The 12,482-nt window shown below is 39.5% G+C and overlaps 1 protein-coding gene across 9 annotated transcripts in view; it reads right to left on the bottom strand.

Moving 5' to 3' along the window:
* Positions 1 to 10,658, bottom strand: part of LOC307191466 (putative RNA-binding protein Luc7-like 2) — a 57,741-nt gene extending 47,083 nt beyond the window's left edge. Inside the window, exons 1-4 of one of the 9 annotated variants that reach the window (XM_079931598.1) lie at positions 10,152 to 10,658; positions 8,187 to 8,278; positions 7,147 to 7,230; positions 43 to 124 (exon numbers count right to left, since the gene is read on the bottom strand). Coding sequence is in view for 2 of the 9 variants with exons in the window: in XM_079931605.1 (XP_079787731.1) it covers positions 10,152 to 10,212 (61 nt within the window). In the remaining 7 variants the exon portion in view is untranslated. Of the gene's footprint in view, positions 1 to 42; positions 4,748 to 6,953; positions 6,965 to 7,146; positions 7,231 to 8,186; positions 8,279 to 9,033; positions 10,129 to 10,151 lie in introns of those variants that run through there. The other 8 variants (XM_079931601.1, XM_079931602.1, XM_079931600.1 and 5 more) reach the window with 8 other exon arrangements.
* Between the last annotated feature and the right edge of the window lie 1,824 nt (positions 10,659 to 12,482).

Genomic DNA, 12,482 nt, shown 5'->3' with positions numbered 1-12,482 from the left:
TTCATAGATTTAGGTGCTATTTTAAAAACATCAAAATTTTACTTTACCCATTCTCTCCGATGCTCCCTGTATTTTTTTAAGCTGTGAGTGGATGACCATGCTATGTGATCAACAACTGTGAAGGCTAAGCAAAAGTGAACTGAGTTTAGTATTGTAATTTCAAAAGAACCTTAAACTTTGTAATATTTGACATATATAATGGTATGCAGAATCCTTATTTTACCGCATTTTATCAGGCATTAATGGCAAGCAATTTATAAAAACAACTAGTATTTCTTTTGTACAGAATCAGCTAAGAGCTTAGCTTAGAGAAAACAGAGAAGAGAAAACTCAACAGCACACAAAGCAAATGGAAGCATCCTAGTTTATAAATGGGGCCAGAAGAGGAAAAGCTCTCCCACATTCTCCAATGTGACAACCAAAGCCCTCCCCACAGGCATACTTGTTAGGGGCCACGTGTCACTGTTGGCTTGGGACAGGGCAGGCACATTCCCTCTGAAATAAATTCCATGCCCTCTCAGTGAAAGGAAAGCCAGAGCTAGAAAGAGAGGTGAATAAGCCTAAAGCTTCTCATTTCCCTGTGCCCTCAAATCTTCAAATGTTCCACCTTCTTATTACCTACAACATAAGCTAGGACTCCACATAATAATGTGGGAACTATATAAAGACCAATTTCTAGTCTAGTAACAGAGCAGGAAGAGATCTGTCCTGTACAGAAAACACATGTCTTCATATGGACAAGTAAACCCCTATGTCTTCACGTGGAACCAAGATAAAAGCTACTGCTTCACTGTAACTATTATAGCAAAGAACAAATTCGATCATTTTTACACACTCCTCCAATAGTCTCACCAAATCCACTAACATCTCCCACCTACCTTTGTTGTTCCTTTAGAATTTAGCCTAAAGCTCACCTATAAGAACCCTTTTATAATAACCTTAAAAGAAAAAACTCTTATTACTCCATGTTACCTTGATAATAAATACAGTTTAATTCATTGTATATTTATATAGTACAAAGTATAGGGTTTATTTTATGAAAAGATTCACTACCATGTCTTAACATTATATGATTACTGATGCTTTGGAAACATTTAATAGGACTCGATACATGTCAAACTTTTCAGGAATACATTTATTACAAAAGGAAAGAAAAAATACTCAGCCAAAGATGGCAGCGGGAAAAACTAATTAAGGCATTCTCCCTTCCAAATGTAATATCAAGTCATTCTTTCTAACAGAACTTATAAAATCATACTGAGTATTAGTAGAGGCTTTCCTTTCCCCCAGAAAATGCAAAAAATAATGGTACTGAAAGGCCATCCCTCTTAATTCTTTCATATGGTCCTACAGGTTTATCATTACAAATAGGTACCAATATCACCCCCACCATAATCACCATGACAAGCCCGACATTTTAAAAATGCAATGCCCACTGCAGAAGAAATTTCCAAAACAAGTTCATTCTTGCTGAATATGACCAAAGATTAATAATGCTAAAATAATTTTTTAAATCTATCAGCCTACTTGTCTATGAAAATCCATATAAAAAAATTATAAGGAATGAGACTGAGAAACAGCCTTGGTAACAGGACGGAAAGCTCAGGGTCTTTAAGAGCTAACAGAATGGTGAAGGAAATGTGCAGAAAGAAATACTGAAGTAGCTACATTCCAAGGGCTCTATTCCACCCCTGCCACAACCCTATCTTCCCTCATTATACAAGCACAGAATCTTGGTCACTGGCAGGGCTCAATGCCATCACATTTCTTCCAGGGGGATATATGCTTTAGGAGATCAACATATTCCTCCTCTTAGATTTAAGACACACATGAGAAAAGCCTGAATAAACAGTTACCCACAAATTTAGTCCTAAAAGTGGATTATATACAATTTGTTTTACGGTATATGTCATAAAGGGAAGTCAGTCATTAAAAAGTTGCAGCCTGCTAAATTTCTTATTTTGATACTTACTTGCAGAACTGCAATTCTGATACAATAATACTCCTACTCTGGATATCTGGTGCCTTCTATCATCCAGAACTTTTTATACACAAAATTAGAAGTAACGAAAGCTCTCTCTGGCTATTAGGAAATAGCTGAAAAGAACCAAAGAAAAAGTAATTGGCTGATTTGTCTATTAGAGACAAGTTCTCCATAGTTGGTGATAGCTATAAACGCTAAGTAGAGCCTCCCCAAATCTAAAACTAATGAAGAAATAAAAAGGAAAAATAAATAAGAATATCAAAGGACAGAGGCAACAGACAACTCAATGATAAAGGAAGTTAAAATGAAAAACAGAGATTACCATGAAGGAGACTGAGCCTTACAACTACTGAAACAACAGAGCAGGAAAACCGTGGAAAACCGTGACATAGTCACAAGAATTGCCTTTGGGAGAAAGGACTGAAACTGTGAAGGAGAACATGAGCGACTTCATTTGTAACACTTTACTTAATGAACAAATAACACTTGTTCTCCTATAGGTGTTTGGTGGTCTTTTATGTTTTTTAAAACTTTTTCAAAATTAGACACCTATATGCAATCAGTATCACAGAATTTATCACTTAAAAATAAACGTAACTGTTCATGTGCAATCTTCACGCCCTACTGGACTTTCAGTCCCTCGAGAATTAGAGTCCTATGTCACTACTTTATTGCAGAGTCAAACGACAACAGAAGCAAGTACGTCCATAATCTCTAAGAAAAAGAAAGCAAGAAAAAAAGTGAAGCAACTCAACAACCTAGGGATATGCAGGTTCTAGTCCTATCAATTACTACACCCTAAAACACATCGGCCAGTATCAGAACACCATGTCTGGGGAAGTATTCCCTCTAATACTATGAGGCAAATTAAATCATTTGATTTATTTTCATACCAGAATTTCTCAAAATTCTAAAATCTGAGGTGAATCAACTGTTTTTCTAGTAAGCATGCCTTGCTGGTTCCGGTCCATAATGCAGAATCACAGCACTTCCCCCCAGTTTCTAGTCCAGGGGTTTTCTTTGATAATCAGCTTTTCTCACAGCCAGCACCTTTCACAATCCCACTGTGGAAGAAGTTGGTGAAATCCTGCAGAATCACTGACCACCGTGGACCAAAACATTAATGGAAAGGTAAGATGAAGCTAAATACGTAATTTCATCCTAGAAGTCTAGATGGACCTCTCTGGGGACTTCTATATCTCTCCATCTCATGGGTGTGTATTTCTGTCTATTTCTAAGGAAAAGTCATTTCTACCCAGTGGCTTAGGTATATACAGTTCAAGCAGCTTTCCTTCCGTATGAGCAACTAATACAGTATTTCCTAAAGTACAGGATTTGGACAAAAAATAATTTTAGATGTTATATGATTTCACCAACATGACATTTTAAACACCACTCAATCACTAGTGATTATTTATCATGATTAAGGCAAGAAAAAAGTTTCCACTTGGTGCTTAGTACGTACTTAATACAGCTAATGAGTTCTAATTTTTAGCACAGGGTAAGTGACAACAGACTCTAGTTATCTCATAACACCATGTTGTTTTCATTGTATTTATTTTTCTGGTGACATAAACTTTCATTTTAAAATTAGCTTAAATTTTCAGAAAGTGAGTTGACATAAATTAAACAAAAAGAAAACAGGGTAAAAAATAGTACAGGTGATATATGTGATTTACATTTGGGAAACATTTATCCAGAACAGAGTTTCTCAAACTTTTAATGTGCATCAGAGTCACATGAAAGGCTTCTTAAAACACAAATTGCTGGCCCCCATCCCCAGAACTTCTGATTTGGTAGGCCTGGGGTGGTACGTCCAAGAATATGTGTTTCTAACAAGTTTCCAGGTGATGCTAAGGTTGATGATCTGGGCACCACATTTCTGATAAACACTGATCTAGAACAATGGTCAGAAAGCTTTTTCTTAAAGGGCCAGATAGCAAATATTTTAAGCTTACCAGCTATATATCTCTGTTGCAACTACCCAACTCTGCTGTTGTAAGGCAAAGCAGCTATAGACAATATATACACAAATGGGCATGATTGTGTTCCAACAAAACTTTATTTACAAAGAGCAGGTGGGCCATAGTGCCAACCCTGATCTAAAACACACCCTCAAGTAACTGAAAAGGGTATATGGTATATCATAGTAGTAGGACAGAATATAGAAGCAGCTGAACAGCAAGGTGTGTATATACTGTAGATACTATCCAATAAATATCCAACCTATTCTACTGAAAAGCAAAGATTTGGAGAGTTTAACTCTGAAAGAGAAAACTGATGTCGGCAGAAACCTGAGGTCTCAAGAAAATAAAAACAATTTACCATGCATTCAGGAGACATGACAAAAGATTCAGCAAGGGCAGCTGGTTAAATTCTTTTCATGTTGAATCACAGAGGTCAACATCATTGCACATGGTTCACAACTAAATTAGAACATAAGGATCAGTATCTAGTAAGAGTATTTTAAGAAAAAAGTTTTGAAGACTCCTTTCTCTAGGCCATGTTAAATAGAAAAATATAACATTTATTCAGCTGATTGAGTTACATGTTACTTTCTAATGGCTTTGACTTTTCAGTCATAAGTTACTCAGTTAAAACAAAAACACTAAGCTGTAGCCAATTTCAGAGTTTTTACAAACTACTTTTCTCTCTATCCTCAATAATCTTACAAAACTGATTAACTGATCTATTTTGGCCTTGCCTTCTAATTTCTATCCCAGCAGCTGCTAGTGTATGAGATCTTAAACTGAAAAGAAACAGAATGACTTTTTTGCAGGTGCTGAATCCATAAGATTCCTGTCATAAACTTACCCTCCCTCCCACTCCCTCATTCTTTCTCCCCAAAATGTTCTAACTTTCCTCATCTTCACAGTCTACAGCTTCTCAGTAGACTGACTATTAAGTTGGGTATACAATCAATTATGTGTCCTCAATGAATATACTAACATTTCAAGCACCTTTCTGGAATTCCATTCTTGAGGAGTACCTGCTTCATTTATCTAGTCTTGGCCACACTTACTGTTTTAAGCCCTCTGCCTATCTTTGCAACCCCGAACTTGCCTGAACCCTTAGGAACATCAAGCTTTAATGTTGATATGAACCACCTGGTACTGAAACCCTCACTAAACCTCACCCCCATCCATGAACCTACTTGCCCTTGACTTCTTGCTACCCATCTTGAACATGTAGCTCACTACCATTTATCCTTATATGACATCTAACCCAAACCAAATCAAAGTATTTACTTGCTGCTTATAAAGCTTATGGACTGACAGACAAAATGATTTTTCTTTGCTTTTATTTTTTTACCCGAAGCAAAAGAAATGTCTTAGAAGCATAGATTTACTTGAGGAGAGCTAAACAACTGTAGAGAATCCAAGAACAATGCAGAGTTGTAAGAGGTGATATTATTATCACCTGGGCTGTTCTGTAGACAAATAGCTTTCAGAGTTCAAAGTGAGTTAAAGTTTTTTTAAATGGATTCACTATGTGGGTGTTAACAGAGTTTTCAGTGTTTTGGTACGCCTGGACTTCCGATAAAATCAAATATTTACTAAAACTCTGTTTAAGTTTATGTTTAACTACTTAACCTTATGTTTGCTAAAATTTCTTATAATGTTAAAGAATTTACAAGCTCTAGAGTTAGATATAGCCCATCATTATTTAAAAAAATGTATATTTGCACATTAAAGGCTATGCCTCCTTCACTTAAAATGAACAATCCAAGTGGAATAGAAGAATGACTTACAACTGACCAAGAAATAAATATGATTCATTATGTTAATGAGAGAAAATGAAAAGAAAATGCTCTCAGTGTTGATGACAAGTCAAGGAACACAGATTACAGTAAAGATGATTTTACGAAAAAAATCCACTGAAGAAAACGCTACTTCAATCGTTGATTCAATAATTTATTTTGCAGAAAGCCAGCGAGGTCATACTGTCCTATAGGTTCCAACAGTTACATATCACTAAACTAGGTACTAGGTACAAGTAAATGATTTTCTGAACTGTATTTTCCTGGGTATCTCCTAGGATGCATATCCTTTTAATTTTACATCCCATAAACTACAACTACCATATATATACGTGATCAGCAAAAATATTAAATTATGATTAATGTACTCTATTAACTGAGCAAGAACATCATATGGTCAGAAGGATTACCATCAAAAACAGCTAAAATTATCTGAAAGCTTCAACTTCCCCTAACCATTCCCTAACCATAACGGACAACTAACTATGCTATAAAATTCTAATCTATAATCTGAATTCCATTAGTCTACTGGTTGTTTTTGAGGGCAGATGCCATTTCTGGCCTGGTATAACCTTTACAAGATGGTCTCTGTTCCCATTTAAGGGTTATAAGCAATTAAGAGGTATTTAATCCCCAAAACTACCTTCTGTAACTTCTTTAGTTGCTAAACTTAGGATATAATCTAAATTCACACCCTCAATTTTGTTTAATTCCTATCCCTGGAACCGTGCAAGGCCTTTCTGGGGTCAGGGCCAGAGACTTCTCATAACTAAACTGCACTTGTTGGCAGAAGGGCTTTAGCTAAGGGACATCCTTCCAATTAAACCAACCCAACAAAAGTAACTACAGTCTGTGTGAGGACACTAGGTTCCTCCAACCATCACACAGACAATTCAGCTGAACTGCTGCTTGACTTCTCCTGTGCTGCTCCTCCTTGCTTTCAAATGGAGTGTGTTCGGGGAAGACAACTTGCCCCTCTCCCTTCTATTAATGCTAACAACTAAAACAAAGGTAATTATAAAATTTAATGTATCTTAAACTTCAGACAAAATAAGATACTAATTTATATCTAGTTACGGTTCCTCCCTTTTAAAAAACTTAAAATATACTTATTTTTCAACATTTTTGAGGATAACATAGGAAATTACTTGGCTTCTCATTTAACAAATTATAGATTTAACTTGAGGCAAAAAAGGTTAAGTGACTTACCCAAAGTTACAATTAGAGGTACAGCTGGGGCTAGAAACCAGGTCTCCTGAGTCTCAGCCCAGTGCTCTTTTCCTTAGCCCATGATGCCTTATCAGAAAAATCCAAATACAGTCAGACCCCCAGTTACATGGGTATGAGTTACACTGATTCACATATACAAACTTTATATAGTGTGACCAATGTTTCAACTCACGCGGTACCCTGCTTCCATTTATGCAGTATGCCAGGCATCGGCACGATTTTCAGTGGCACACAGGCGGTTGCCACCACCAGGGCCCTAGGCAAAATTGCAAAGAAGGCAAAGTTTGTCTTTGGCCCTCCCACCTCCCTTATGCATTCCTCTCCCACCTCCTGGTCATCCCCCTGCCCAGCCTCCCAGCACCATCATGCTGCCCTCTGGTTGTCCAAAGCCTCCCACTTCCACCACTCACCCAGGACTGTCCTTTCTGGGAGTGCCCAGGGATCCAAAATTACCTCTCCATTTCCCTACTAAAACTCCTATTTCTGAGAATTTCAGTAAAGTTTAGGTAATCTACATGATTAACCAATTTAAGTAATTCAAAGTAAGTTACATTTAACAGACTTAAATCTCCAAGGAGTTTAAAAAGAAACTAATTAAAAATTCTAATTTGGGGGAGGGGAAGAGGAAATAAATCTTTCATTAGGGGGGCAAAGAAGGTAAAAGAGAAAGTACTCTGGGCCTCCTGTGCCACTTCAGATTGCCTCACAGACAGGACACTAAGAGTTGAGGGGGTGGTTACTGCCACCCTGACAAAATGAGTGGTTGCTTTATAGTCAGTCTCTGGGATTCAAAAGAAAAAAAATTGGACACAGCTGCTTTGAATACCCTCCTACCTACCTTTTCCATCTCTCTCCCACCTCTTGGATCCCCATTTCCACCTCTTAGTACCAAAGATACCCAACAGCATTCCCTGTAAGCTGTTCCTGTGTCCAATACAAAGCTTCCCATTATATGGTTTCAAATTACATGAGTTATTCAGGAAGGTATCCACGTCCCCCTATCCCTGGATAACTTCAAGTTGACTGTATGCTAAAAAAAAAAAGTCCTAATTATTTAAAGGTCCTGAATCATAAGATGAAGTATGTAAACTCATTAACTATCTGGTAAGAAGGAAAAGAATACTCTGATTCTTGTCTTATATACATAAAAGAACTAATTTGGGTATCTAAAAAAAATTCAATTCTTTTCCTTGAAAGTAGTATGTTTCTTACTTCTGGCCCAACACAGCAGTGAAAATCCAGTCATTTCAGCTAAATAATATCGTGGACTTGTAAACATGGGTTCATTGGTAAATCCTCTTAGTCTGGAGGCAAAAAAAAAAAAAAAAAATCCAGTAACAGACACATAAAAATATAAATTTATTTGTATACAAAGCAGAGTGGATTTTTAAGAAACCCAAGTGTCTGCTAATTACACAAATAGAAAAAATATATATATGTATGTGTATGTGTGTGTGTATATATATATACGTATACACATATATATACACACACGCACACATTTTAATTCAGCTTTGCAATATTAGATTGGCTACCTAGTTTGGAAATTTATCAGGTGATAGTAGTTACTCTGATTCAACTACCCTCCCAGTAAAATTAGGAAATTCAATCCATGCAGAAGGTACCCAAAACGGTACCCATCTAGGATTAAAAGGATCATGTAAAGTATGTCTTAAATGAAATGATTTCTATAATTTTACTACAAAGATTATTCTGTTAGCTAAGATTCTGGATTAAGTCCCTTCTCAATACCATATGTTATAAAAAACCATTCTTATCTAAAAGTGAAAAATGGTAACTGATAAGTTTCTCCAGTGGCATTTTTAATTAACGTTAACTTTCAAGGCTTTACTACACAAATGAAATTCATTTCCTTCCCAATCCTGCCTCCTCTCTACACAACCACAAGTAGGTTTGCGATCTACACCTATTTTTCTATACGTTCTACGAAGATAAGTTCCAAATGTGGGTATTTATTACAACTGAACTAGGAACACTGAAAAACCATGCAAAGTATACACTGCTATAACATTTGAATTCGATAAAATGTTTTACTCACATATTTTGCTGCAAAGCATTCAAGGAAATTGTAATAGCGACTGCTAAAAAGTTGAGTGTGCCTTTTCTCTTACATCAAACAATTTAAATAACTTGTCAAAAAAAAGCATTTCTTTAATGGCTAAGAAACTATTTGCCTGAACAAGCAACATACAAAAATGAGCAAGTATTGGCTTTGTCTTTAAGAGAAAAAGTAGTGAACTAGACCCTTCCTCCATATTAGCATGGATTTGAGTCGAATATCAAAGAGTACATTACTAATTATCACCACCAAAAAAGCATCAGCATTTCATCTTATCTAGAAATTCTCTATGACAAAAAGCTATCCAGCCATTAGTGGTTTTCTATACAAGATCTAACCTAAGCGCCTAAAAGGATCGTTGTTTCCCCTCAATTCTACTTCACTGGGCACCACATTTTCAAAATGGTTCTATTCGGGGCACAAGCAAGGTTTGTCAATATTTACTGAACAAAGCCTCTATTAAATTGTCTAACAAAATGGAGGTCTCTCGGAAAAAAACAGGCCGTAACATCCTTCTTTTCACAAAATGGGCCAAACACACCCGCTTCAAGAAACCATGGTTTGGGTCAGATTTTCCCATAAGAATGGTTGTTTCATCCCTGGGACTGGATTCCTAGTAAAGGTTTTCTCCGGACCCAGGTAAGGGGGTGGTTGATGGGGGCCAGTTCTCCCTGGATACTCTGGAAGGCGGCGACGAGGACTGATCCCAAAGCTCTGGGTTAAGGAATTAGTTCAGGGGGCGGAGGCTTTAGCGGTCCGCAGGTACCTAATCAGCGACAAAACAGGCCGCCCGCCTACGCAAAAGAGACGTGGGCTCTCCCGTCCCAGCCAAGTCAACACTCAAGGCTCAAACTCTCCTTTCGGCCTCCAGGCCCCGCCTGACCCCATTGGCAGCAGTTCCCGCCAATCCGCTCGGTCACCGCCCCCCAGGCCCGCCTGCCCAGCCCTGATTGGATGGGACGGGAGCCGGGACCTCGTGTTACCAATCTAGGAGCCCCTTACTCAGCCACACACACAAGCCCAGGTGCGCCCGCGGAGACCCTTCCCTCGCCTTCCCCATCCCTTCCCCCACCCCCAGGGCACTGGCAGAGACTTACCGTCCCGGGAGGTGCCCATCAACTGGTCCAGCATCGCGCGCATCTGGGCCTGCGCCGACATGGCGGCGGCGTAGCGGGCGGACGGACGGGGGTGGGGCGCAGACCGGGCCCTCTCGGGCGGGGGGACAAGGGGAAGGGGTGGGGGAAGGTGAGACGCTGTCTCGGTTGCCGCCGCTGCCTCGAGGCGTGCGGAAAAGGGAGCTGGAGGGGTTGCAGGAGAGTCCGGGCTGCGCTCCTCACGACGACGCGTACGTGGAAGGCAGCAGCCCCCGAAAGCGACCCTCGTTCCCTCACTCTCCGTCGGGTGCCTGGGACAGAAGCAATACCGGCTAACCAAGCTCTCGTCTCCAACACTGCCACCCGCCAGAAGACGTCAACCCCCCCTTCAAGCTCTGACGCCGCTCGCCGCCACCGTCGCCGCGACGCGAGCGCGCACGCTCCTCGCGCTTAGTCGTTTCCAGCGGGGGCTCCACCAACTAGCGTCCAACTGTATTTGCTCCGCCCGGCCCGTGCGGGAGGGGTTCCACCCTAACGGCTCTCGGGCGCGTGCACGCGGGCCTCTCCCGCCCCAGCCCTCCAGATCTCGCGAGACTCTGGTGCCTCAACGGACCCTAGAGCCGGATCCGCCCCGGGCGCGAAAACGCTCCAGGCTGCAGGTCTGCTAGGGCAGCGTTGCACGCTGTGCTGGCTAACCAGCCCAAGCTAGCTAGTGTGCCAGAGGGTTAGCCCGAGTCTAAAGTAAGTAGAGACCATACCCGTCCTTTCGACGGAGGTTAGCAGTCTTAGGAGCTAATCCGGGCGTATTCCTGACGAATATTCATTGACCGATTAACTCGTTTTCAAGGGCCCACCTGAAAATCGTGTAGCCTCGACTCCTTTCTCACTGCTGCCCGACCCTCTACAGAAGGAGCCCTGGATATCTGACAGCTGGGTCATCTTCCTTAATCTATGCAAGGAGGCTTTAAGCACCCCCAACTGGAATAAATCAGGTTCAGGAAATAACGCCTGAAATTACTGCACTACGAAACAGGCCACCTACCCCATTCGGATTTGTCATCGTTACTTATATATATAGCAGGAAGCTGTTAGTCTAAATTAGAAGCTATAAAAGTTAAGCAGTATTCTAACAAAGGAAAGGAGGTCATCTTGTAGAGAATTTTTTTCCTGCTTGAGAGCTAAATTTGAAGGATAAGGCCTTTTCAGTGTATAAGCAGCCCTGACAACAGAAAAGCAAGCCTGTGGGTTCTTAGCTTGCCATCACCCTGCATTCCAGATGTAGGTCGACCGATTACTAACTGTGGGGACATGCAGCGATTTATTTCTTAATCTCATGTCTAATGAAGATACATACCTTATAGCACTGTTGTGAGGACTAAATGAGCTAGCAGAAAATCCTAGCCCAGAGCCTTGCCCTGAGGTTTTAACTTATTTTTGTCAAATATTAATTCCTTAAGATGAGACATAGGTACTTTGCAAGGAAATAATGGTAAACTTTTTTGTTTCATTAAGATTTTATATACATTGTCTTGGAACTTATAATTTAATATCAACATCAGTAAAAAATTTACGTAAAATAACAATCATAGTACCAAGATCCTTTTTTTCTTTTTGGCTGCACTGCGCTGTTTGAGGGATCTTAGTTCCCTGGCCAGGGATGGCACCTGTGCCCTGCCAGTGAAAGCACCGAGTCCTAACCACTGGACCACCAGGGAATTCCCCCAAGATCCCTTTAAATGCATACTGGGCCAACAAAAATCTTAGAATCATCCTAGTGTTTAGTAACTGACCAGATAGTTTCCCACCAGTTATTCAGAGAACTGAAAATTCAAACAACTCCAATACTTGGAATATCATCCTTTGAAAACTACTTACAATAAAAGAAAAATTTACAAATTAATATGTCTGAGAGGAATGCCCTATTACATATACAATACCCTTAGGAGGAAAATACACTAAAATGTTGAAATGTTATGTGTCAGTGAAGAGATTTTAGTTCTTGTCCCTCTCTTACTTTCTACCTTTCTGGTTGCTTACATTTTAGATGTATCTCTTATTTTAAAACAACCGTTTTTTTTTCAATAGTCTGATATTCACTGTCTTTTAATTGAAGCATTTAATCATTCATATTCATGTAATTACACATGTGCTTGAGTTTAAAGCTCTTATTTTGTCTATTTGTCTCACCTGTTTTATGTTTAATTTTCTCTCCTTTCTTGTCTGCCTTTTAATCATTTCATTTTTTCCCCTTCTAGTAGTTTGAAAATTTTAGTCTGTTTTTATTCTTTTAGCAGTTACCCTAGAAGTTATAAGGGGCGTTTTTAATGTATCAAA

The sequence above is a fragment of the Stenella coeruleoalba genome (genome assembly GCF_951394435.1).
Source record: "Stenella coeruleoalba genome assembly, chromosome: 9".
NCBI classification, from domain to species: domain Eukaryota; kingdom Metazoa; phylum Chordata; class Mammalia; order Artiodactyla; family Delphinidae; genus Stenella; species Stenella coeruleoalba.
This window is presented reverse-complemented; position numbering and strand designations above follow the sequence as displayed.